At 39.7% G+C, this 26,659-nt stretch overlaps 1 protein-coding gene across 1 annotated transcript; it reads right to left on the bottom strand.

Moving 5' to 3' along the window:
• Positions 1–1,584: 1,584 nt before the first annotated feature.
• On the bottom strand, positions 1,585–15,390 carry tmem200a (transmembrane protein 200A). Its single transcript, XM_019088442.2, has 2 exons — positions 14,804–15,390; positions 1,585–4,846 (listed from the first exon to the last, which is right to left on the bottom strand). The coding sequence occupies exon 2, from the start codon at positions 4,826–4,828 to the stop codon at positions 3,335–3,337; it is 1,494 nt and encodes a 497-aa protein (XP_018943987.1). The 5' UTR covers positions 4,829–4,846; positions 14,804–15,390; the 3' UTR covers positions 1,585–3,334.
• Positions 15,391–26,659: the final 11,269 nt, after the last annotated feature.

Below are 26,659 nucleotides of genomic sequence, written 5' to 3'. Positions count from 1 at the left end.
ACAAAAGATTTAAGAATTAATGTGAATAATTAGATGTAAAACCATCAGGAACCATTTAGTCTCCAGCGCCAACATTTTCAAGAACTGCAACCTTCCTGGAGTCTCCAGAATCACAATCCATCTCTGCAAGACAGACTTTTTAGGATATGGGGTGAAATAAAAATGATCTCCTAAAACTTACTGCCAGATTCTGGAAGGTAAATTCTTCAAACAGTGATACCAGAGGATGTGGTGCTGGTCCTTCACTCAAAACTTATCTGTCCATAAAGCCTATGAAAAATCATTCTCCATGTATTTCACAACACTTCAGTATGTTATTCTTATTAAGTGAGGGTCATTTGTTAGGATGTTTTTTTTTTACCCAAGCAAGTCTCGCAGAACCTGACACCTTGTAATTCTGGAGACTCCAGGAAAGTTGCAGTGCTGGAAAATGGTAGAGCTTAAGACTAAATGTTTCCTGATGGTTTCACACCTACGTAATTCTTCACATTAATTCTTAATTCTTTTGCAGTTAACGTTTGTCTTCTCTTCTTCATCTGTTTTTTTCTGACCCCGCTGTCCCAATGAGCATTTTGCTGTCCAGTGGTCATGTCTTAACTTTGCAATTTCTGCATTGTATTAGTTTTGAATATTTCTCATGGGGATTTAATATTTTTTTACTTATTACTGACAGTTAATTTTTGCTGACAGAGTTTTTCCACTTCCAGCCTTCATGGACAATTATACATCACATAAAAAATAAAAAAAAAAAAATAAAAATTATTAATAAATAACGATGTTTTTAATAATTCAAAAAATCTTCTAAAAAAAAAAAATAATATCAAAATACCAAATAACCAAATAATTATGCACACACTGTATTTGGTGTTATTTAGTTAATCTCTCATTCAGAGAGGTCGTACGTGTTTCTTCATGGTGGTATACTGTAGATTACCAAAGTTGCAGAAAAATTTTGTTACATTTTTACATTTTAGAAGTTAGAACAGGCCATAAGCCTTAAACAAGACAGAAGATTATCTTATTATTTACCCTGATGTTATTCCAAACCTGTACACATTTTTCTGAGAATCACAAAAGGATGAAGTCTGAGAAATATTTATACATGTATTTTTCTTTTAAAAAGGACAAAATGTGTACATTAAAATATAATAAAAGTAGTCCAAATTCCCAATTGTGTGAATGTGAATAAGATTTCAGAGTTTATTATCAGCAAATGTGAAAATTTTAGTTTCAGTTCATCACATAAAGCTATTGTATGACTTCAGAAGACTTGGAATATAGCAAATGAGTTGCATTGACTACTTTATATTAATTTCTTGTCTAATTTTCTTCTGGTAATTCATTTCTGAGATTTTCAATGCAACTACAAACTGTTGTTGTCTGGAAAAGAGCTGTGTGAAAATTCCACAGAAGAAAGAAACAGCATACGGACTGTGAAGAATGTGATAAAAAATTATTACAGAATTAAAAATGATTACAGAATTATAATTTTTTGGTGAGCTATCCCATTAATATGAGTCTGATATAATAAACTTAGTTTACTGGTACAGCAAATTATGATTATGATTAAATGTGCAACAAACATAGGAATTAACACAAAACAGGACAGCAATATCTGGAAAGCTTGTGTTTATTCTGAGAAACAGATAAATTATACATAGATAAGTTCTCTTCAAAAATATCAGTGTGTGCGTGTTTGAACTATAAATTATTTAACGTAAAATAACTAGCAGTGCTGGTACAACACACATATTGTACTCAAACAAACAATAGATCCTGTCTGAATGTTAACCAAAACACTACAAACACATCTGACTAACCTTTCAGTAACCTGTTTGTTACCAAATTGTTCACCGTACCCATACTTTTATTTACCGTTACAGCTCACTTTTGTATTTCAAATTCATGGTAAAATATAATTCTGCGGTTTCCCTAAACTTTAATGGTCCCTTTAACACATTCTGTTAGCTATACAAGTAACGTTGTACCTACATACTGTATCTACTAACTCTCAGATTGCTAGTAGAGTATTAGTAGGCTGGTAGGGTTAGGGTTAGAATAAGTTGACATGTACTTGCAAAGTGACTTATAGTCAGTTGAGTAGTCTGTTGGGAGGACACAATAAAGAGTTAGAAGATATTAAGCAGACAGTCTACTAATCCTCTAAAGAGAGTTGACATGTAGGTGCAATGGTACTTATTGTCAAAAAGAAAATGTTCAAAAGGGGCCATCAAACTAAAGTGTTAACCATTCTGCCGCATAAAAACCAGCATAACTGAGCTTTCAAGGGCCTTAATTAAAAAAAAACAGCAAGAACTCTCTTCTGCATTGCAGTAAAGTCCCTTTAAGACAAGTCGTGTCACTCATGGCCATCTTTGAAACGGCTCTCAGACATGCAAGCGCATCTCCTATCTCTTTGAATGGGGAACATCAAGTTCTCCAAAAGTGTTCACTAAGCTTACGAATAAATTTCATATTTAAAATCACCAAAGAAATCTGACAACAACTTTGATTCTGTTGATTCTTTTCCACAAATAGCATTATAAAAAGCTTATTTTTCATGCTAAGATCAGCATTCACAGTCCTAAGCGCATGTCTCAAAACGCTGACTGTTTCTATAGCAACCGGGATTTCTAATGGCAGCTGCAGTGACACACTGACTTTACCGATTAGTGATTGGCTCTTTCATTCAGAAGGCGGGGCTTACTGCGATTGAGCAGCCATATTGAGCGTTGCATTTTTCCCCATTGAAAACTATATGAGTGATATGTCTTGGATATTCTATAGTTTTTGATTGCAGGCAGATTGTGAACACCAAAAGCCACTGGGTTGACATCTGGGACCAGAGGCCTCATTTATATAATGTTGCACAGAAACCATCCTAAATTTGATCGGAAGTTCATCTCTCAAATATGCGTACATGCGATTCATAAAATGAACATACGTACAGAAAACGCACATACGCCTCTCTTTCAGATGTGAAATCTATGAATTGCAAATGATCTTAAACTTGCGCGCAACTAAATGGTTTCAGCTTTCTGCCTTGTAAACGACTCCTAATTAATGTCATTAGGATTAAAAGATCGCAGTCATGAACCAAATTCTTTAATTTAGAACAGCGAGCTGCAAGAACAGCTTATATTTCCAAATACCTGCAGTACTCCGACAAGAAAAAGTGTGTATGTCTGCTCAGACCCTGCTGTGATGCTAAGCACTTGTCCACTTCAAAGACCATTTTGACAAATATTAGCATTGGTGTGGATTTAATTGTACGCACACTTTAAGATCAAATCTGAGTGTACGCATACTTTATAAATGAGGCCCTAGCTAGGTTTTAAAATCTAGTCTCTGAGGTGCCTCTCTTCAGACTGCTGCTCATAAACTCATCATGCTCGAAGCTCAAGTTATTGTGAGACCTGGAGATCATAAGAAGTTTCTCCTTTTTAGTGTAGTCCTTCTTCACAGCCACTGGGGGCACTATTAGCCTGTCCATAGGGTCTTCTTTGTTCTCCAGTTTGGTGTATCCTTTACTATTACTACGGTCCAATCTGGGCCAGCTCGGGTGTTTCCTCTGTTCAGGCTGGACAGTCAGCATTGTGGGCCCTCGCTCTAAATCCAGAGATTTGGAATGGGCTGACAACATCTGGAGGGAGTTATTGGAACCGAAGTCTTTACGTGCCTCACCCGGGCACAGGAACCTACTGCTGGTGGATCCAGGAGACAGTGAGAAATGGGACGATGCAGAGCTTGGGGATTCAGTGGCTGAGTTGCTCCGGAGCAAATGGCCACCTGGAGGCTTGAAAGCTTTGGTGATGTCGGGAACAGGGACTGTTAACGATTCCACTGATGGAGGTCTGGAGTGGACCCTGTTCGGCTCTAGGTCCTCTGTGATGCTATCGATGTCAGGCTCGTCGATAACGCAGTTGTTGAGTTTGATGACAGGCAGCGTGAAGGCACTGATGGAAGAGGAAACGATGGAGCGCGTTTGGCATTTCTTAAGCACGCCACGTTTGTCCTCCCACCGACGAATACCCTCATCCTGGAAACCAAAGATACATTCAGAGCGGTCTTTGTAGGTAGGCGACAACAGACCTAATCCGCCTCTGGCCTCACTCATTAGACCCTCGTCATCCTCAGCCGAGCTTGTCCTGTGGGAGAATCGGACGTCCCTATCAAGACCAGAGAAGGACATTAGCGTGTTTGCTGCGAGACGTGAGGCAAACTGACTGTCCAGACCGAAGGAACGGATCTCTGTGTCCGCATAGGGACCCACATAGGCCCCGTTAGTACACTTCTGCTCCTTAATCCGCAGGCTGTGAATGTCTATGACTGTCGAGTACATGTCCCTCATGTGGATGATCTTTGTCTCGCGATCCCTATTCTCGTGTAAGATGGCATTAGCACAGATGAAGATAAAAATCCCAATTCCCATTGTGAAAGGACCCAACATTTTCATCTTCTCTGAATGCAGGTGCTGCTCCAAGAATTGCGCAATGGAGCCCACTTGCTCTCGGCCAATCTGCGTATCATTCATGGACAATTTGCTTTCTGGTGCCTTCTGGTGGTCTTTATGAGGCCAGTATCCTAGAACAGCCATTGCAATACCTGCCAGGAGGATCAGCACTCCCAAAACCAGGAAGAATCCTGAGGCCGAATACAGTCTGATCTTTCCTCTCACCACCACCACATCAGCTCTGGGTTTACGCTTAGTGCATTTCTTCTCAGGTGCAGGGGTGGGGCTCTGGGTTGGCAGATGATACTGAGAGCGGGTGGAGTCTTGTCTTTTCAATGCAGCAAGCCCCGTGATCACCCCACCTGTTGCAATCATTGCTACGGCAATATAAGCCTGCAAATAAAGGAATAAACAAGTGTTAAAGTAAGCTGGAGGCTTCAGGCTTGACTCAAGCGTCTCATCTTTGATCTCTACGTCAAGCTCTGGGTGTTGAGGAAATTTGTTCACTGATTACTGTTCTAAAGGCTTTTTAAAAAAAATTGCTTCTGAAAGCTGAATAAATAAGCTTTCCGTTGATGTATAGGTTGTTCTGATAGGACAATATTTGGCCGAGATATAACTATTTGAAAATCTGGAATCTGAGGGTGCAAAAAATGAAAATATTGAGAAAATCACATTTAAAGTTGTCCAAATTAAGTTCTTAGCAATGCATATTACTGATCACACATTTAGTTCTGATATATTTATGGTAGAAAATTTACAAAAAATATACATGGAACATGATCTTTAATTACCTAATGATTTCTAGCATCGAAGAAAAATGTATAATTTTGACCCATACAATGTATTGTTGTCTATTGCTACAAATATACCTGTGCTACTTATGACTGCTTTTGTGCTCCAGGGTCACAATTATGAAGTACATAAGAGAAAAAGAAGAAAAAAAAACAATCAATTCTGAAATGCAAGACAACTCTTAACATGGAGATTCGTTAAAGAATATCTCACCATGTCTCGATCCCTCTACCACTGTAAATGCTAGTTTGAAATGAATGATGAAATTATCCTCTGAAAATTTACCTCTATAAATAAAACACTGAAGCATTAGCCAAAAATGACTGCATGTGTACAAGGCAAAGTCTGTCAATGTGATTTTGGCAGCCAAGGGCAGTCAAGTATGTGGACACAACAAAAACAACACAAATCAATTATCTTTTCAAATCTAAAATATATTAAGTATCCATTTCCTAAAATGGATAATCTCAATCTTAGAGGATGTCTGTCATTAGGAATGAGCAAGTAAACAAAAAAAAAGTGTAATTTTACAAATACAGCCTAAATTATTGGGTTACAGAGAGCCATTTTTATTTATAAAGATTGGCATACTGCATGTTAATTAACAATTTTCAGATAGAAATCCCCCCTGAGGCTCACTGCTCTTCTCTCTGCAGGGTCACTAGATCCTACACATACAATGTGCAATCCTACACCTTTTTGTATGCTGTCTATTTATTGATGTGCAAGTAAACCCTTAAACACATACGTGACCCTGGACCACAAAACCAGTCATATTGTGAGCTCACTTTTGGCAGTTTGGCTAAGCATTTTGGAGCACAACATATTATAGCATACTCCTGACTCAACTGACCATCACATCAGTTGAATTCAGTATAATTGATGTGTAAACTGATACATTTCTTTCAAGTAAAAAAAAAAAACTTTTATGACCTATATATTTACATTAGTAGCTACAATATGAGAAAATAAATACAGATTTCTAACAAAAAGCAGCAGACATTAGGATTGTGCTGTCTATCACTGTAGCAAACAACCAAAAATCTTGACAAACATCAGATTTAGCGTGGTTTGGTTTCAAAGCATTATCACCTGTATCTCAAGGTGATCTGCTACCATGCACAGACATTTTGCTTGAATGGCACTAGCCACCTGCATCTGAAGATTGTTTATTTTTTATCAGGTTATGCTGTTAAATAATTATTTATATTCAAGCTGAAAAAGTAATTATATATACATATATATTTATCTACATGTTTCTGTCTCTCAGATTTCATGGAATGAAACTGTGAAAAGTTTACAGGTGTATAAGAGATTAGCGTTTGTCTAATGGTCATTTTTGGTCGATCAATCAGCCAAAGCAAGTGATGATCAAAATGATGGCTAAATGTTGACACACAGGAACTAATCAAATCCCAGGTGAACCCAGCTAGCACACCTACACATTCAGAGAGTAGGAAGAGGTATTGGTGTTTTTCTCTTTTGATGTTGACTTTTTGGGTAAACTCATCAAATATCGGTGGCAGAGGGCAGAAAGAGAGATTGAGATTGAGGGGAGGGGGTGTCGATAAAAGCAAGAAGAGTCTTCCAACCTCTTATAATAAATGAATTCATAAATACATCAAATGATCAGTCCACTATAAAATCATTAGGGAAGAGACAAGAGAAAGAGTGAAGAAAGATTTCATCTATTGAGCAAACATAGTTTCATGTCTAATTAAATTTTAATCTAATCACTAAACAGGTGGTTCTTAAGACCCTGTTAATAGCTGGATTTAGTGTGGTGTTGTATTTACAGGTACATCTAAAAAAAATTGTAATTTAATTTAAAAAAAAGCAAACTTTCTTATATTCTAGATTCACTGCACACAAACTGAAATATTTCAAGAGTTTTTTTGTTTTAATTCTGATGGTTATGATTTACAGCTTAGGAAAATTAAAAATTCAGTATCTCAAAAAATTTGAATATTCCATTTTGAGCTTGATTAGTTTGATTAATTTTGAGTATAAATACTGGGTACCTCCTGGGCTAGTTTACAACATGCAATCACAATTATGGGATAGACTACTGACTTGACAGTTGTCCAGAAGATGATCATCGACACCCTCCACAAGGAGGGTAAGCCACAGAAGATCATTTCTGAAAGGCCTGGCTGTTCACAGAGTGCTTTATCCAAATATATTCAAAGAAAGTTGACTGGAAGGAAAAAGTGTGGTAGGAAAAGGTGCACAAGCAACAGGGATGACCACAGCCTTGGGAAGATTGTCAGGAAAAGCTGATTCAAGAACTTGGGAGAACTTCACCAGGAGTGGACTGTCAGCGCATCAACAGTCACCACACTCAGATGTCTTCAGGAAAAGGGCTACAGCTGTCACATTCCTAGAACCAAGCCACTCCTGAACCAGGAAAAAAACTTAAAAAGCATCTCATCTGGGGTAAGGAGAAAAAGAACTGGACTGTTGCTCAGTGGTCCACAGTCCTCTTTTCAGATGAAAGTAAATCTAGCATATCATTTAGAAATCAAGGTCTGGAGTCTGGAGGAAGACTGGAGAGGCATAGAATACAAAGTCCAGTGTGAAGTTTCTGAAGTCAGTGATGATTTGGGTGCCGTGACATCTGCTGGTGTTGGTTCATTGTGTTTTATCAAGTCCAAAGTCAATGCAGCCACCTACCATGACATTTTGGAGCTCTTTCTGCTTCCATCTGCTGACAAGCTTTATGGAGATGCTGATTTCATTTTGCAGCAGGACTTTAGCACCTACCCACAGTGCCAAAACCACTTCCAAGTGGTTAGCTGACCATGATATTACTGAGCTTGACTGGCCAGCCAACTCACTTGACCTGAACCTCACAGAGTATCTATGGGGTATTGTGAAGAGAAAGATAAGTAACATCTGACAAACTATACAGAGGAGCTGAAGGCCGCTATCAAAGCAAGCTCAGCTTCAATAACGCCTCAGCAGTGTCACAGACTGATCACCTTCATGCCACGCCACACTGAAGCAGTAATTTGTGCAAAAGGAGCCCCAACCAAGTATTGAGTGCATAATTAAACCTTCTTTTGATATATCTAACAAAACAAAAATTTAAATCCTTAATGTATAAATCTTCCAAAAAATATTTTGAGATACTGAATTTTTAAATTTCCTAAGCTGTAAGTCGTAACCATCAGAATTAAAAACAAAAAACTCTTGAAATATTTCAGTTTGTGTGCAATGAATCTAGAATATAAGTGTGACGAGTGGGGCGGGGCCGAGAGCCGTGGGAACGGAGCGAGGCCGGTGGAGTGATTGGGAAATGAGCGACACCTGCTCCACTCACCGGTCTCGAGTCCCACGGAGGAGATCGGGAGGATACAAAAGAGGAGCGACGACAGTGAAGGACGAGAGAGGACCAGGCCTGGGTTTTATTTTGTGGTTTGCTTTTATTTGTGCGCGGCAGTCGACCGTGAGGGGCTGTCGCGCTGTTTTATGTTTATTTTGGTTATTAAAGATTTATTTGAATGTAGGCCGGTTCCCGCCTCCTTCTTCCCGTAATTATGGAGTTTTATATTGTTACACTGGTGCCGAAACCCAGGAGGAAGGAGGGACGCGCTGCTGAAGATCCCTCGCCGCTGGGGTGAATCCGCGGTGCCATCGAGCTGGGCGTAGCAGTCTGGCGCCGTGGACGCTCGAGGCGGTGGGCTGGAGTGAGTTGCCGGGGACGGACGAACTCGCTGCCGGCCGCCCGCAATGTGGAGGGAAGGCTGCCATCCGTGAGGGAGCGGAGGAGTCGCCATCGTTCGCCAGGTGGCCGGAGCATGCTGCCATCCACCGGAATGGGGAGGAGCAGGGAACGGGGGACTCCTACCGGCTGCCCAAAACCGGAGGAGCCATCGCCATCCACCGGGCGGCGGAGGAGTGTCGTGCCGTCCGCCGAGGGCCGTCAAGTGCCACCGCCAGGCACCGCGGAAGAGTTCACCCAGCTGGTGGAGGGCCGAGCGGCAGCGTGTCTGGGAACCGGAATTTTTTTTTTTCCCTCTCTCCCCTCTCTCGTCTCTGTCGCTCCTCATCCTTCCATCTCCTGTTCTCTCGCCTCGTCTGTCTGTCCTTACCCCCAGGTCCCCGCAGCCACCGTGAGCGGTCCCCCCGGGAGGGGGGCGGGGGGGGGGGGTAGAGAGCGCAGTCTCGTGGGTACCCCCCGGCCTGCGAGGGGCGATGGGGGCATGTGACGAGTGGGGCGGGGCCAAGAGCCGTGGGAACGGAGCGAGGCCGGTGGAGTGATTGGGAAATGAGCGACACCTGCTCCACTCACCGGTCTCGAGTCCCACGGAGGAGATTGGGAGGATACAAAAGAGGAGCGACGACAGTGAAGGATGAGAGAGGACCAGGCTTGGGTTTTATTTTGTGTTTGGTTTTTGTTTATGCGCGGCAGTCGCCCGTGAGGGGCTGTCGCACTGTTTTGTATTTATTTTGTCATTAAAGTTTTATTTGAGTGTTCGCCGGTTCCCGCCTCCTTCTTCCCGTAATTATGGAGTTTTATCGTTACAATAAGAAAGTCTGCTTTTTTGAATTAAATTACAAAAAATAAATAACATACACACAAAAATAAAATCATTCCATAATTACACCTCTAATGCAATTATGAAGAATGAATGAAGCATGTTATGTGTACGATGACTGTTGATGTATGTATGACACAAGGCGAGTAGTGCAATCCACCGCACATACACAAACTTATTTTTCTACTAAAGGAAACCAAGCCATGAATCCACAAAATATTAAAAGAGTTGGAAGCTTCAGGATAGAAGAGGTGGAGATTTTGTAAACAAACATGAGAACAAAAGCACACATTATGAGATCATATCCAACAGTCATCTGTTGTATGGAAATGGGCACTTTGCTCTAAAGAATGCTTTAACTCTCTGTGAGCCGTTACTAATTGCCTGTGTGTTTATCAGCAGCTTCAAACATCTAATCTTCAAACATGTGTTCCACAGACTGCAAAACAACATTCATCGCTCATTATCCCGGATATTTTATTTTAGGCATGGGTTTTCAGAGTTACAAAGGAACTATGATACGAGAAAGCACTTTGAGGAGCATTTCACGAGGTGCTAATAAAAGGCAATGTTGACTTGTAACTCAATTTTTGTGGGGGATGTCACACCTAGCAACAGTTTTTGCAGAAATTCTGCTCTCGTCTTCCAGAGGTCTGTCACACACAATGGAGGAGGGATGACAGACTAAACAATTCTCACAGTTCTCTCATTCCCTGTCCCAGATTTACTGAATTAGAATGCTATATTACATTTTGAAAATCAGGCTTCCTCTAGTATTCAGGTTTTCCAAGACGGTTGGTCGAGTGGTTCAACAAAGAACAAAAGGTTGTTGAGAAGGTGAGTTAAAATACAAAATATCTTGATTTTCTTTGGTTGTTTAGCTTATTTTAATGTCTGTTTTGCCTTATTTTAAATATTTTAGTCATCTTAAGGTCATTATTGCAGTAGATCAGAAAATCTTTCGATTTTTTCCTATATTTTTTAAATCAACCCTCTACAAGAGGTGCAGCAAATAAATATAATCCAAACAACACAAACCTGGCTGTTGTTACCAAAAGTGCATTTCATTTTTTACAAAAATGCAAAATGATAAGGTGAAAAGATTTAATTCACCTTAATTTTAACACAACTGTTTGTTTTAGACAAATAAACTTGGTTAATATTGTGTCATATTTTCAGTTAATTGTTTTAGTTGGTTTTACTCTATTTTCTTCATCTTTGTTGATAAAAATAATAATTTAGTTGACATGAAGATGCAAAATGAAACATTATTCAAGCATTTTACATATTCATTTAAACGTACAGTTTCATCATCTAACAAAAACATATGAAAATTGTCCTTCCATCTGTCTGTCAGATCCATCTCATTTGTAAAGGATACGTTGGGTTAAGTTAATTCACTCCCTAACAAAGCACGATACGAGTGATCACTGTTCAGCTTCAGATTAAGTGGGTCAATCTATCATTATATTATTATTTTAAACACCTGATCAATTCTTTTTAGATTATTCTTATTCAGAAACATTGTTAGTACACTGTTAACATCTTGTGGTGTTGCTTGTTTCTCATAAAATTTTCATCAACAGTATGTTTTAATCAAATAGTTTAATGTACATATTTGTATCATCTTTGTTATAAATGACAACAGTCAAAAAAAAAACTTTTAGTTAATTGCCATTTTTATCAGAAATTTAATTGAGGAGATGGACACTGTCACATCTACATCTTGGTACCACTGACACTTTCATGCACAATTTTTGTACTTGAATGTGTATTTTTCATCTTTAAAAAAAGTTCAAATTTTAATTGAACACCACTGTTACATGGCAATCCTCTTTGCTGTTCAGCATCAGCGCCAGTTTTTTAGTTTTGTTTTTTTGGCACCCAAGTACACAGGAAAAATATGTGCCACTTGCATTTTGATAACAACTATAGTAGCGGAAGAAAATGAAAAATGACAGTGATAACAGAAAACAAAGCTGGAATAACAACGATGGATGTGCAACAGGGTCCACATTTGTACAATGAGCTCAAAAGAGTATAAGATCTCTGTATGGTCCTCTGCTGGTCAGATTAAATATATTAAAAAGCAGTCATAGCTGTACATACACAATTGTACAAATTCATGTTCAAAATCAATACTTTAAAACTTCAACCCGGCATTTATGTGACTAAATGATTAGCTCCACACCAGCTGGGTTTCCATCCAAAGTTACAAATTTAATTTATGTGCACAACTGGATTATCGCATAAAACATTTTGTGAATAAGCCCCAACTCTATCCAACGAGTCAGAGAGAACAAAATCATCACTTCCTAATTAACTAGTACTAAATATCATGAAGAAAAGCAAGAGAAACCACTGAACATAATAATTTTCATTTTTAACAAATTACTTGCGCCTCAGAGCGAGCAGACGAAACACAGTAAATGCAGCCATTGCTTTTGGAGGTGGATGTCTGCTGTTTGGGAATGCAGTTGTGTAAACAGTTCTGGCAACAACACAGAAATACTTTGATGACAGACTTTGCTCAGGTATGCAAGAATGACCACAGCAATATTTCAGATGCTGTGCAATGAAATCAGACCACTGGTTACTCAAGTTATGCCGTCCCCTAGTGCAAAGTCACATGCCTTTTTTGATGTGCATGGAAGAATTTATTCCGCAAATGCATTTTCATCTCCCGTTATTCACATTTACCCTTTTTCTCACAAGTCAAAAACCACCTCAAGCGAACACAAAAACCTTTTTGTGAATTAAGGGATTTTTATTTTTTTTTTCTGAAATTTGCCATTTCTATTTTTCCTTTCTGATGCAATACTTCAAAATGTGCATAAAAACAGGGTGATGGAAACAGTTTGTTAGTAGTGTGAAAATGATATGTTATTGTGATTTATTTATGTAAAGCAATCAAAGTACATTATCTTTATAATCGAGTCTATCAGTGACTTGATTTGTGCATTTTTAACAAAACTCCCTTTATAATCAACTTAGTTTACACAGCTCAGTGAGTCTCATTGTGTTTAACTCTTAGTTATGATACAAATATTTGAGGGTGCAGAAATCAAGTGGCATTAAGAAGATCATTGCATTATGTGTTCAACAGACACCTCTGTGTTCGGCTACAGTGCAACACTGCAACATAATACGATGATTAACACTTTTCACGATTAGTTCATACAGTAAAAACACAGTAAAAATTTTTGAGAGAGTTCCACATTTAACACTCATTTCATATGCAAAGATATTAGCCAATCATAGCAGTGGGTGTTTACATTGAAGTTTCACAGTGTACACACACCTTCCAATGACGCCTTCAAAGCAAAGGCTAAAATCAGGGTAGAAAATGAATGATTTTGATATTTAAAAAAATGCATTTCATGACCTCTTTAAAATGTACAGGCAAGCTTGTTAAACTCTTCAGGATAGTGTGTCTCCATGAGCGGAGTTCGAGATTCCTGCTTTGAAAGGCTAGAACACTCAACTTTGTGCAAAACATAAAACCAGGCAGAAACATGAACCATTCCTTGGGCCTGTTAACACTCGGCACTGAGAGATGAGCCCTAATGCTTTTAAAAATTGGCTAGTGGCATAATTATCCAATCTCAAAATGCTGGTTTAGAGAGTAGTCTAAGCCATAATATTTTCTGTGTGGTGTGTTTCACATTTAAACTCAGCATGAAACAATGTTCTCAAGGTTTGAAGATGCGACTTGTAATAAAGTGTTTTGGGTGGCTCAGTTCGCAGTTAACACTTTGCAGGTGCTCTGAGGTGCAACTTTAATTTAATTTAATTTAATTTCTAACATTTTTTGTTGACAGAAAAATATATAATTTAACCAGTTTTGTAATGAGAACCAGTTTTCTGCCATACTGTAAAAACTTGCAGGTTTATTGTCGAGCTATGCCTTAACAAAGAAATGAAATTAAGACAGAGACATACACAGTTACTTCACAGCAAAACAAAATTTCACTTATTATAATAGATGCCAGTGAGCTGTTGTTTTGGCCTTGTTGTAGTACTGTAATATTTGGTTCCTTAAGCTTTCTCAGGGCCGTTTTTTTAGGCAAGCAGATCTTGCCTCAGTGGTGAGAAACTTCACGATAGCCCTGAGCTTTCTGTAGCTGTCTCCCACAGCAATTCTTCCAAAGCCTGCTATCATCAGTAACGCTGTCTAAATGATCACAACAGCTAAACAGAATCCTACTGGAAGCCTCAAACCGTGGATTAAGGAAGTAAACATTGACAATTTTCATTTCATGCTTAAAAACTGTTTAAAAAAATAGCGAAAACAGTTACTTATTTAGGAAAGAATCCTCCATCTAAGAGCCTTTCTGTGTTAAACCCAGGAATAGACCTTTCTACCATTTAGGACTTCCCCAAAACACCGAAAGATCTTTTCAGTTTGTTATTGTTTTATTACAAAAACATGCTATATAATATGCACGCTAAATTTAGACATACATTTGCATATGCATAAGTGTATACATTTATTTTTCATTTGGTTATGAGTTAGAATTCATATAAATTGAGACTGTCTTAAGGGTGACTAGATTCTTGTATGAATATATATGACTACCCACGATCATCTGTTGTTCATAAGCACAGATCTGCGTGTGTGTGTATGTGTGTGTGTGTGGGAGGCAGAAGTAATAAAGTCCTCTGTGGCCCCATCACATCGATCATATGCTCTCCAATATTGGTATTTTTTCATCTACTCATCTGTCGGATGGAGAGATACTAACCTTTAACAAACATGCTCAACGTTTCCTTAATCGCATCATTCAGATAAACAGAGCCACTTCAATTTAAGTAGATAAAAATACTTGTGAGAGATTGGCAGAAGTGGAGAATTACATTTGAAATCTGTGCGTAATGTTGAAAAAAAAAATAAACGGGTTTAGGCTAATCTAAAAACAAAACCACTTCAATAAATATATATATTTTTTACTGGTTTGCTGTTCAGTGAATGATAACGCTTCACATGAGTGTTTTATTGACCGATAACACACACCTGTGTGCTGAGATGCTCCTCCTGATCTTATGTGTCCATTACGCACAAGTAGATCTCACGCGCAGCATCATATTTCCGCCTCACAGTGAAGCACACTTTCGCCAATACTTTTTGCTTTGAAAGCTGTTTTTCTGTAGTTTGATAATCCGGTGGATGAGACTCTCTTTGTTTGGATGTCTGGAGAGAAAACTTCCCTCTGAGCGCTCATCCTCTCCATCATCTCAGCAGCTGGATACGCGCTCCAGACAAACTTCACTATTTACGAGCAAAAAATGTGGTTTGGACGAGAATATCTCGAAAACGGAACAAGCTTGTTTTCCATCTTCCCTTTCTTTCCTTTCTGTCCACCGGCCGAGCGTTTTTCTAGTCTAAAAACCTATAATAAACAGCACAAGGCGAGCGTGATTTCCGTTATTTCACTCAGATGCTTGAATAATCCTATTAAACAGACGAGTTCGCGTCGACAAAAAGTAAAAGTCGCTCATAGTTGGTTGTATAATTTTACTAAATAAGAAATAGCAGTGTTCTTTGTGAAGTATCTCCTCTCGAGACCGAGGCGCAAATCGTTTGTAACGCGCAGAGCGCGAGCGTTGCCTTTGTACTCCCACGTGACGCCACTCCAGATGACGCACACTGACAGCGAGAGAGAGAGAGAGAGAGAGAGTGAGAGAGAGAGAGATAGAGAGAGAGTGAGAGAGAGAGAGAGAGATAAAGAGAGATAGATACAGAGAGAGTGAGAGAGAGAATTTTAATAATTTATTTGCGTGGGATTGAAAAAAAAAAAAAAAAACCTCTTGCAAACACACTACGTATGTTACTGGAAACCAACGCTGACATGATCATTTCTTGGACGTAAATATTTCTGTAGGCTAACAACCACAGCTACTGTCATAACAAATATTTTATTACAGAAGATAAACTTTGTTACTAGTGCCAAAAGCTGCCAACCCTGTCACTTTCAATATAAATTGACTGGCTGGAGTGAGATTTGGATGACACGGGCTGGAACAAGGACACACCTCTGTTTGGATCCAACAATTCATATTTAATTTTATCTCAACCTCTTGAGGTACCTCTGTGCTTAATGTTGCAGGCCTACTAATGTTGTATACAGTATGCAGCGGCGAACCAAGATGAAGGCAAAAAAAAGATGAGGCCCTTCTAAAAGTGTTTTGTTGCTTGTTATTCGTCGCTTCATAACGTTACGGTTGAATCACTGATGGCAGATGGAGTATTCTGATGATGCTTTTCATACTTTCCTGGACCTTGACACTGTTATTTATTTGGCAGTCTATGGGACAGTCACAAGCCTTCCTGTTTTCATCCAAAATATCTTAAATTGTGTTCCGAAGACGAGCAAAGCTTTTACAGGTTTGGAACGACATTGGGGTAAGTGATTAATGACAAAATTTTCATTTTTGGATGGAGTATCCCTTTAACTAGAAATGTTAGGATTAGGATTCGGAACAAACTAAACATTTTGAATTTTTACCTCGTTTTTTTCTTCTGAGTTTCTTTATGTATGCTACACTCGTTTGCTTTTATGTCTCTCACAAAGAGACCAACAGTGAGCCTCAACAGCACGACCTTGATACCAGAAAATGCACGAGTAAGCGCTGTGCCAGTTTGAAAACGGCAGCCAACACATCAGAGGAAAAAGCAAGCACATCCAGCGTAACGCGAGAAGGGGCCCCCTAGGGGGGATTCAGATATATTGCTCCATGTTATATTAATAATGACATTTCCGATTGTTCAAATGGTCAGCTGTTGGGGGCCCCCTCAGAATGTGGGGCCCCAGGCAATTGCCTGCCCTATTGCTACGCCTCTGTGTATATACACTTTTTAAAAAACCTTGCCTGTAACTTTTCCTACCATCTAGTGACTTAGACTGCAGAATCTTTGACATTTCATTATACATCATTACTTATTTCTCTTATTACTGAAAGGGATAGTTCACACAAAAATGAAAATTTCCCTATAATTTACTCACCCTCAAACCATCCTCGAGCTGAGCTTATGCTGCAGCGACGACCTACAGTACCTCATTCGATGAAAGGTCATCCTATCGTGACTGTGCGTAGTTAGCGGAAGCTAGAAATGACTGTTTATAAAGCCATGTGAGGGACTTTTTTATTAAGGATGTATGCGCTTTATTGAACTAATTTTGGACTATTGAAAAATAACAGTCATTCACTGCCATTATAAAGCTTGGAAGAGCCAAGTCGTTTTTAAATAATAACTCTGATTGGATTCATTGGATTTTTTTTACATACAATAGTCCTCGCTTTATATAAAGTTTTAGGAAATTCATTAAATTTGAATTATTTTTTCCTTATTTTACACACAGTGTGCTCACAGGGCTTCCTTAGGCAGGGTTTCTTCTGTGTGAGGCAGTTGAAGAGTTAATGTACTAAAATGCTTTATCTAAAAGACTACAGATGTCGGCATCTCTCTGGTTTCCTGTGTTTATGCTATGCATAGCTGAGTTCACAAGGCTTTTTCTTTCTCACACACATGAATCTCTCTCCTCGCTCTTTCTGTCTCTCACTCTCTAACATGGGCTTTTATGACAACGTGCTATTTTTCTTCTTTTCACTCTTTTCTTGTGATCAGATATTTTGTAATTCATTAACAGTTTTTAAAGGTTTGTTATTTGGATGATTTCCTCCTGGCCTGTTAAGTTGCGATGTATTGAACCCTGAAGTGAGAACACTCTCTCAGCAGCCATTTATGAGTACTATTCATTTATAGCACAACTTTAAGCTGAGCTTTTAAAAGTTAGTGTACATGAGCAGCGTTTGTTGTTGGTTTTTGGCATCTGAAGGAGCGTTTTGACCCAGAAACAGTGACATCAGACTGAACAAATGAATTGGAACAAAACAGTACAGACAATTGACAACAAGCAAAGTGAAAACCACACTCCACGTTGGAAGTCTGCCCACGAGGTCTGCCCCTTAACTGTTTTAATTTCAATTATGAATTAGTGTAATTGTCTGTGTGTGTCTTCCTGCTGTGCCACCCCCCCCCACCTCTCAGAGGCCCTTGTTTATTTGATTGACACTGTGGTTAACAGGGATGCAATGAGCTTTTAGGAAATAAAGTATTGTTATACTGCAAGTGGGAGGAATGTCCAATAAACCTTCTGGCCGGAGCAGATCTGACAGTTTAATCCTCTTAAAATGACTTGATGTTTTGTCCTTTCTTCTAACATCAGTACATGCATGCATGTACCCCAGAAGGAAAACTGTGCATCTGGGATGAGTTTTCTTTGGTTTTCAACACAACGACTATGTATCTGCCCTCAAACAAGACTGAGAAAGAATAAACAGGTTTTTAAAAATAAGTAATTTTGGTATTCATGAAAGCATAGCTGGATTCTGCTCAAAAGTGGAGTCATGGAGAAGATTGTATACCCTGCGTAGTCTGTCTGATGAATATTTTATTCAAGCGGAGCGTAGGCAGCTGGGAGCTTGTGTAGTGTGCTACAACATATTCCTGCTGTATTAATGTGTTTTTCAGTGTTGTCATCACAGCAGATGTTTCAGGTGAGTACATTACATCCGCACACACTCTCACAGTCTAATGGGCTGTTCACAAGGACGATAACTAGGTTTTAATTGTCATTCTATTTCTCTGTGGGGAAGTTCACACCACAGCAATAATGATAATGACACAGAGGAACAATCATATGTTGATGAATCATAAAATCACTGAAAGCAAAGTCTCTTTAAGACAACTCATGTTACTCGGTGGCCATCTTTGAAACGCCTTTTGGGCATCCAAGTGTAGCTCCCATCTCTTTAAATGGGGAAACATCAAATTCTCCAAAACTGTTCACTAAGCTTACGATTAAATTTCATATTTGAAATCACCGCATCAAATAGCGTTATAAAAAGCTTATTATTCAGGCTAGATCAGCCAGTGCACATGCGCAGTCCTGAGCGCACGTCTCAGAACGCTGACTGTTTCTATAGCAACCGGGATGCTTCTAACGGCAGCTGCAGTGACGCGCTGACTTTACCGATTAGCAACTGGCCCCTTCATTCAGAAGGCGGGGCTTCCTGTGATTGAGCGGCCATATTGAGCGTTGCATTTTTCCCCATTCAAAACTATTCGAGTGACATGTCTTGGGTATTCTGTAGTCTTTGCTGAAAGTCAATCAGACTCCACTGGACTTTAATGAGCTAGAGCATTTACAGCGGCAGACTTACAGAGCTTCATAAAGTGTTTTTAGGGGATTACATGATTCGTTTCTTAAACACTAAGCCTTAGACTCATAGTCAGAGAACAGCCAGCTTAAAAAATATATATATATATTAAAAGAATAATTCAAATAAAAATGACATTTCTGTCATCATTTATAAACCCTTAAGTTTTTCTGATCCTGTTGTTTTCTTTCATGAAACACATCAGAAGCACAAATGTCTGAGATGCTCTTTCCATTCAACAAAAGTAGATGGTGATGCTTCAAAAAGCACCACAAAAGGCTTCTAATACAATAGCTTTTTATAGAAGAACTATAATTTGTTGTTCACTGATAATCTTCCTGTCTTTTGGGACTCCCAAATCTCACTCACACACTCACATGGCACATCAGCCAACCATTTTTATTCTAGAATTTTGAATTTAAATAACATAATTTACTTCATATATGAAAATGATTAATGCACAAAGTATTACACATTGATAGGTGTGGATTTAAAAAAAGAATGAAAAAAAAAAACTTTTAAAGAACTAAACTCAAACTCAAGAACCAAAATGTGAAGTGGACAAGGTTCTGCTTTTGCTAGTCAGTACATAAATGCGTTACTTCAACAAGAATGCATAAGGCCAATCCAACACAAGTCGTCTGACACATCGGGCTGGTAAATAAAGCAAAATTACCCGCCCCTGTGAAAAATTATCCACGTTTGGCTGGTGACAGCGATAATTTTCCCACCCAGATCACAACTAAACATGATGTGCCAAGTTTCAATATGCAAACTTGGATGTGAGAATAACATTTGAGAGCTATAGTGGAGAATTAGCAGTAGCAAAATTTTACACAAGAGTGATACTTTTGATATTTATGATACTTCTATTGTTCTTTAATTTTAATCCATTTTGGAGCTTGGTGGTACATCTCCTTTTGTGCTCCATGGAAAGAAATAAAGTCCATTGATAATATATAATTAATGAAGATTATTTACATTTCTTGAGTGAATTGCTCCAGAAAAAAAAACAAAAAAAACTCTTTTTAAAAGTGTTAAGACCAGATGAAACGATGAAAGATTTAATTGTTGGGTAAATGTGCACTATGCCTTTGAGTTTATAGAGTGCTCATCATGAGAACCTTACAACAACATCTTTATTTCCTACACAAGTGTATAATTCAGCCAGCATCACAGAGGAGGTGGATAGAGACGTGAATCTTAAGAGCAATGGAGGATGAATCTAGCACTGCAGACAGCGTAGGTGTGATCACTATACTCAAAGAGAGTCTAAAAATAGGCATGTTCTTCAATTAATGAGTGCTTTTCTGCACATGCTGGGAAAAAAAAGAAGAATCCCACCATTGCATTGACGCAGGATTTTGGTGTTTGCACTCTCATTTCATTATTCATGAAAAGACGATCATCTTAAGAGACAGCTGAGGAAAGCCTGATGCTGTCATGAATCCCAGATATGTGTTCACTGTGGAGGAATGCATGCATGCTTCTTACATTAGTTCATCACAGAGAACCACATGTGCCACATACATATCGTCATTCAGTTTTTAACTCATTTTGAGTATGATTATGTAAGGTAAAAGCATTATAACTGGGTGACAGAGTGGAATACTGCTCCAACAGTTTTCTGTTACATAATGTGTGACCAGAATTCAGACCACAGATGGATTACCCTTCACACGCAAGGATTCATCTATCACCCCAGCATGTACACAAGCAGTGTCTTATGTTATGTGCCAACACAGGGTAGTTTGGAGGTGACAGACACATATACAATCTTTAAAAAGGTGTTTGTGGGAGCGTATTGGTGAATAGCCACTGCATAAACAACCCGAAGACTAGTTCACACTGCCTCCACAAACACCAACAGAGTTAACACGCACCCATCCTTAACCATTGGAAGACAGTGCTTGTTACAGTTTTTTGGGTAATGTGAAGCAGCATTAATACCCAAGAGCTTTCTGAATTAACCAATAATAATAACAACACATGTATTGTTTAGAAAAATATGTAATAAGTGTTTTCTCATTGTATGCGCCATATATACTTTTATTATTATTATTATTATTATTATTATTATTATTATTATTATTATTATTTCTTTCATGTGTTTTTTGTATCATCAAAGTTTTTTTTGTTTAGTTTCATGTTTTCTACAGGTATTTTTGGTATAAATCTGCACTTACAGTCCAGAAGTGGTGCTGATATCAGAGAAACACAAGGTGTACAAGCAGTGTGCAATGATAGAATAAATGAAGAGTTCATTTGCAAAAACAGATAACTCCGTTTTTAACAATTCTCAATTTTTTCATTGTGCATTTCCAATTAATCTCAATCAAACTGCAGTTGGGTTATTTTGATTAGATTAAAAATAACTAACAATCATGGCTAACTAACACAATAAAACACAATAAAAACATGATTACATAATAAAAAACATGATTTTTTAAAATCTGTTTTTGCAAATAAACTCTTCAAATAGATCGTTCCATTCCTTATTTCTTAATATTTGCTTGTTTGGAAAAACAAATTGGTTACACTTTTCGATAGTTCCCTTTAGACATTCTACTACCTACAATTAACTTTGCATCTGCTTGTCAACTATCACTCATTAGAGAAATGGTGGACTGTTAGGTTGGGTTTAAGTTTAATAATTTGAATAATTTGACACATAGTTGCAGGTGTATTTATAGTCATTAGAGAGTGTGTTGGTGGACTATCAAAATAAAGTGTTAGCAGATATTAAGCAGACACTCTACTGATACTCTAATGGCTGCTAGTTGACATGTAGTTGCAAAGTTACTTATAGAATGTCTAACGTCTTGTGAGTCAAGACATCAGCAACAGTGTAAAATTACTAAAGACTGGCAACCAAAGAGTGTTTTACCAGTAAACTCATGTTGCTGTTTCCACAAGCATCACAACCACAAGCAATAAAAACAACCACAAAAGTAATGAAAGCAGTAATCACGGGTTTTAGGCAGGGGCTTAGGTTTTGGCTGGTTTGTCTTGCAGCACCTTCTGGTAGATGCAGTAACTACACCATTATTTTGGGAAAAAAAAGAATCTTTCTCCATTGAGGTGTAATATAAATAGCTTCTATTTCATTATATTATAAAAGGTGCTTTCAGAATACTCAAAATAATAAGTTATTCGAATGTCCAGTCATGTTATGGCATTTATGGTTCAGGTGAGTGGCTTGTAAAGTGCTAATGAAGAAAATATGAGGAAAAAGTGGCAGAATCCAGGTTGCATACAGTACATCTAGAGCTGTTGGTGGCAGCCGAGCAATGAGATATATTGGAATGCTAACGGATAGTTCTCTTCGGCTTTATTAGAATATGGTAAAGTCAACACACAAAACTGATACAGTGTACCAAACATATCACTTACTGTAGCTCTGATAGGGTGACATATCGCCTTTCTAATGCATTTCTCTCACTCTCTTGCGCTTTTCTTTGCTGGCTGAGATATTTAGGCTGCAGTGTGAATGGATGAAACTGGTCTCAGGCAGTGTGTCAGTTCTCATCACAGCACACGTGCATCTGTGTCTCATGCTGAGACATTGGGACATCTCTCCTCAAAACATCTTTTGCTCCAGCAGAGCACCAGCCATGGAATACCATCTGTTTCCAATCCGAAAAGGCAAGTCATATTTTCCATATGCATTTAAAAAACCGTTGGAGACATTGCTCTTTTGACAACTGCAGTCATTTACAAATGTTAACCTTACAGAAAAAAAACAAAATGATTAACGTGAAATGGTTAAACTATTAGTAAGTTTAACAAAAACAAGTTAACCACAAGTTACCTTGCCATATTTTTTCAAAGATTATTGCAATGAATCTTCTATACACCAGAATGTGGGTGCAACTGCAAGGTTTATTTGCAGGTTGGTGGAGGTTACACAAGGTAAACCAATGGAAGAAACAGCAAATAACAGCAACAAACCATCACATAGCCCATGAGCTGTGTGCATACATTCCATGTTACCTGAATTAAATGTCATGACATCGGTCTGATCAGCAGGTTGTTGTTGTGTTTTGACAATTCACCATGTGCTCGTTGTCTTCGTGGTTCCCTCCCCATCATTATCTTAATTACTACTTCAGCGGCCGTCACACCTGTGACTTGTTAATTCCTTAATTCTCCCTCTTTTTAAGTTCCCCTCGTGTGTAGTTTTGTGTCTGACTGTTGTGGTGTTAATGTGCTACACTGTGTGACCTACAGCTAGTCTTGTCCTGCCATGTTTTCTTTGGCTTCAAATGCAGTTTTGTGTTTTCAGTTTGTTTTCTTGTCTGCTTGCTCTCAACCTCTTGTTTTACCAGACTTCTGTTTCCTAGTTCCTGCCCTGATATTACCAGAATACCCGGTGTGCTCTACAAGGAACTCTCTGATCTGATGTTGTGTCAGTACCGATGCTTGGAGCTGTTCTCTCTACTCTGATGTTGCGTTGGCACTGATGCTGGGATAGTGTGTGCTGGTCTTCATTATCTATTCTGCCTAGTGGAGGGGCTGTAGGCTCGTGTTGACTGTTCCCCTCATCCTTCCTCTAATCTCTGCCCAAACTGAGTGGTGTTTGAGATTTAAATAAATTTGAGTTGAACCTGCAAATTGAATCCGTGTGTTTCCCTGACAGAATGGTCGGACCAAAAGATGGATTCAGCAGGAGCAGACCAAGTCAGGACCACTGTGACACAACAGGGCATTCTCCTTGGCCAGCATTCCTCACAGTTAACGGCCACCTCCAGGGAAGTTGACCTACTGACAGCCCAGGTAGCTGAACTCAATGTCCGGATGCAGGAACTCCAGCAGCAGGCCCTGGCCAGCCAATCTGCTTCCTCGGTTATCCGTTCTCCACCTTGGGCTGAGCCAGAGCCCTACGCCAACAGTCCTCCTCCCTATGATGGAGATCCGAATTCGTGCTGAGCCTTCCTGTCCCAGTGCTCCTTGGTCTTCACGGTTATGTCATGGAGGAGTCTCAGGTGGCATTTGTGATCACCCTGCTGAAAGGGAGGGCCTGTGAGTGGGCAAGTGCTGTGTGGGACGTTCGTGCCCCATTCTGCGCTACATTTCAGGATTTCTGAGCTGAGATGATTAAGCTGTTTGATCGATCTGCTCAGGGTGATGAGGCAGCCTCGCAACTGGCACGACAGAATCAGGACGGTCGCTCAGTCACAGACTATTCCATCCAGTTTAGAACACTGTTGGCCACATGTGACTTGAATGAAGCTGCTTTGCGCGCCAGGTTTCCGGAGGGGCTGGAGGATTAGATCCAAGATGAGATTGTTACTCATGAGCTGTCTCGTGATTTCAACTCCCTAGTGGAACTGGCACTGCGCATAGAGGGGCATCTTCAGCATCACCGTCAGTGGTGGACTGCACGATCCTCCTGGACGTTGGGCGAGGGAGCTTCCAATTCTGCCCGCACCTTCTGTAGTCGACCCAGAGCCCATGCAGGTGGGACGCCTTCGTCTCACAGTCAAGACGCAGGATTGACTGGCTCGAGGTCTTTGCCTATATTTTGGGAAGCCTGGACACCGAACCATCTGGTGTCCTTTAAAAGCTGGGGCCCATCAGTAAGCCAGGGGATCCTGATGGGCGCTTCTCCGTGTCTCGAGTCCCCCAAGTCTCGTACCCTACTTCCTGTCTTTGTTCAATATAAGGACATCATTCACTCTTGTCCAGCTGGTTGAATCAAGAGCTGAGGGCAATTTCTTGGATGTGTCTGCAGCACAGTGGGGCATCCCTTCCCTTCTCCCATCTCTGTCCGGTCCCTCAGTGGCCTTCTCCTCTCCTCCATCACCCACTCCACTCCTTCAGTAAGTCTGATGGTCTCTGGCAATCACCGTGAGGTAATTGAGCTGTACCTCCTTGACTCCCCGGGTGCTCCTGTTGTCCTGGGGCACCTGTGGTTGGTGCATCACAACCCTCATGTGGATTGGTCAGGGAACTGTTTTATCGTGGAGTCAGTCCTGTCTTGCTTCGTGTTTAGGTGCTGCCTCGTCTCCTGTCTCCTTGTCTTCCGTGTTTCAGATGGAGGCTGCTGATCTCTCCGGAGTCCCAGCGGAGTACCATGATCTTTGCAGAGTCTTCAGTAAGTCCCGGGGAATGTCCTTGCCTCCCCACCGGCCGTGTGACTGTGCCATCAATCTCCTCCCAGGCACTTCTCCGCCCAAAGGGCGTTTGTACTCCCTGTCTGGTCCTGAAAGAGAGGCCATGGACAAGTATATTAAGGAATCCTTCAATGCCAGCCTCATCCGTCCCTCTTCCTCACCTGCTGGCGCTGGGTTCTTTGTTAAGAAGGATGGCTCCCTGCATCTTTGCATTAATTCTCAATGACATCACCTTTAGAAACGGGTATCCTCTGACTCGGTCACCTGCTTTTGAATTGTTACAGGGGGGCAAGGCAATGCCTACCATTTGGTCCATATCCATGAGGGGGATGAGTGGAAGACAACCGGGACTTCGGCCTGATCAGCAGGTTGTTGTGTTTTGACCGTTCACCATGTGCTCATTGTCTTTGTGCTTCCCTCCCCATCATTATCTTAATTACTACTTCAGCTGCCGTCACACCTGTGACTTGTTAATTCCTTAATTCTCCCTCTTTTTAAGTTCCCCTCGTGTGTAGTCTTGTGTCTGACTGTTGTGGTGTTAATGTGCTACACTGTGTGACCTACATCTAGTCTTGTCATGTCCTGCTGAGTTTTCTTAGGCTCCAAATGCAGTTTTGTGTTTTCAGTTTGTCTTCTCTTCTGCTTGCTCTCAACCTCTTGTTTCACCAGACTTCTGTTCCCTAGTTCCTTCCCTGATATTACCAGAATACCCGGCGTGCTCTACAAGGAACTCTCTGCTCTGATGTTCCGTCAGTACTGACGCTTGGACTCTGTGAGCTGTTCTCTCTACTCTGACGTTGCATTGGCACTGATGCTGGGATAGTGTGTGCTGGTCTTCATTATCTACTCTGCTTAGTGGAGGGGCTGTAGGCTCCCCTCATCCTTCCTCTAATCTCTGCCCGAGCTGAGTGGTGTTTGAGATTTAAATAAATTTGAGTTGAACCTGCAAATTGAATCATGTGTTTCCCTGACATTAAACTGAAGAAATAAATAGGGGTATAATATCCTCCTGATTCACAAAAAGTGCTAGATTTCACAGGGACTTTGCCACAAGTTAGAAAGCTAAGTGATGGTAATTACTGTTATGCAGAACCTGAAGGAGGTATTGATGTGGGAGTTAAAATTTGTTTTTATATTTCTTACTGCACAATTGTCAAGGAGTCTTGTGCTGCCTTCACGTGCTATCAGAATTATCGTAATTATGAGTTTCCTAATTGGAAATTAGATGTGAATGCCTTTTAAGTCGTATTTACTACTGGGGAACTTTTAAATTTTGATACCAGAGTTTCCGAGTTGGGCGGGTCATAATCTTTAAACATGGTGGAGGGGACAACCATTGCTGCTGTCAATGCTGTTCTTACAACTACATTCCTTTGTCTTGTTGCTAACGTAGTGTATTCATAGGTTAGATATGAACAATCATTCAAAGCATATTGTATGTTTTATAAGCAGTGAAATAAGCATGTATTTGACCGAAATTCCAGATATCTCAGCAAACTGCATGTGTAGCGCGGTGAATGTTTATGATAGTC

Source organism: Cyprinus carpio, chromosome B20, assembly GCF_018340385.1.
Source record: "Cyprinus carpio isolate SPL01 chromosome B20, ASM1834038v1, whole genome shotgun sequence".
NCBI lineage: Eukaryota > Metazoa > Chordata > Actinopteri > Cypriniformes > Cyprinidae > Cyprinus > Cyprinus carpio.
Note: the sequence above shows the minus strand (reverse complement) of the source record. Positions and strands in the feature narration are given on the sequence as shown.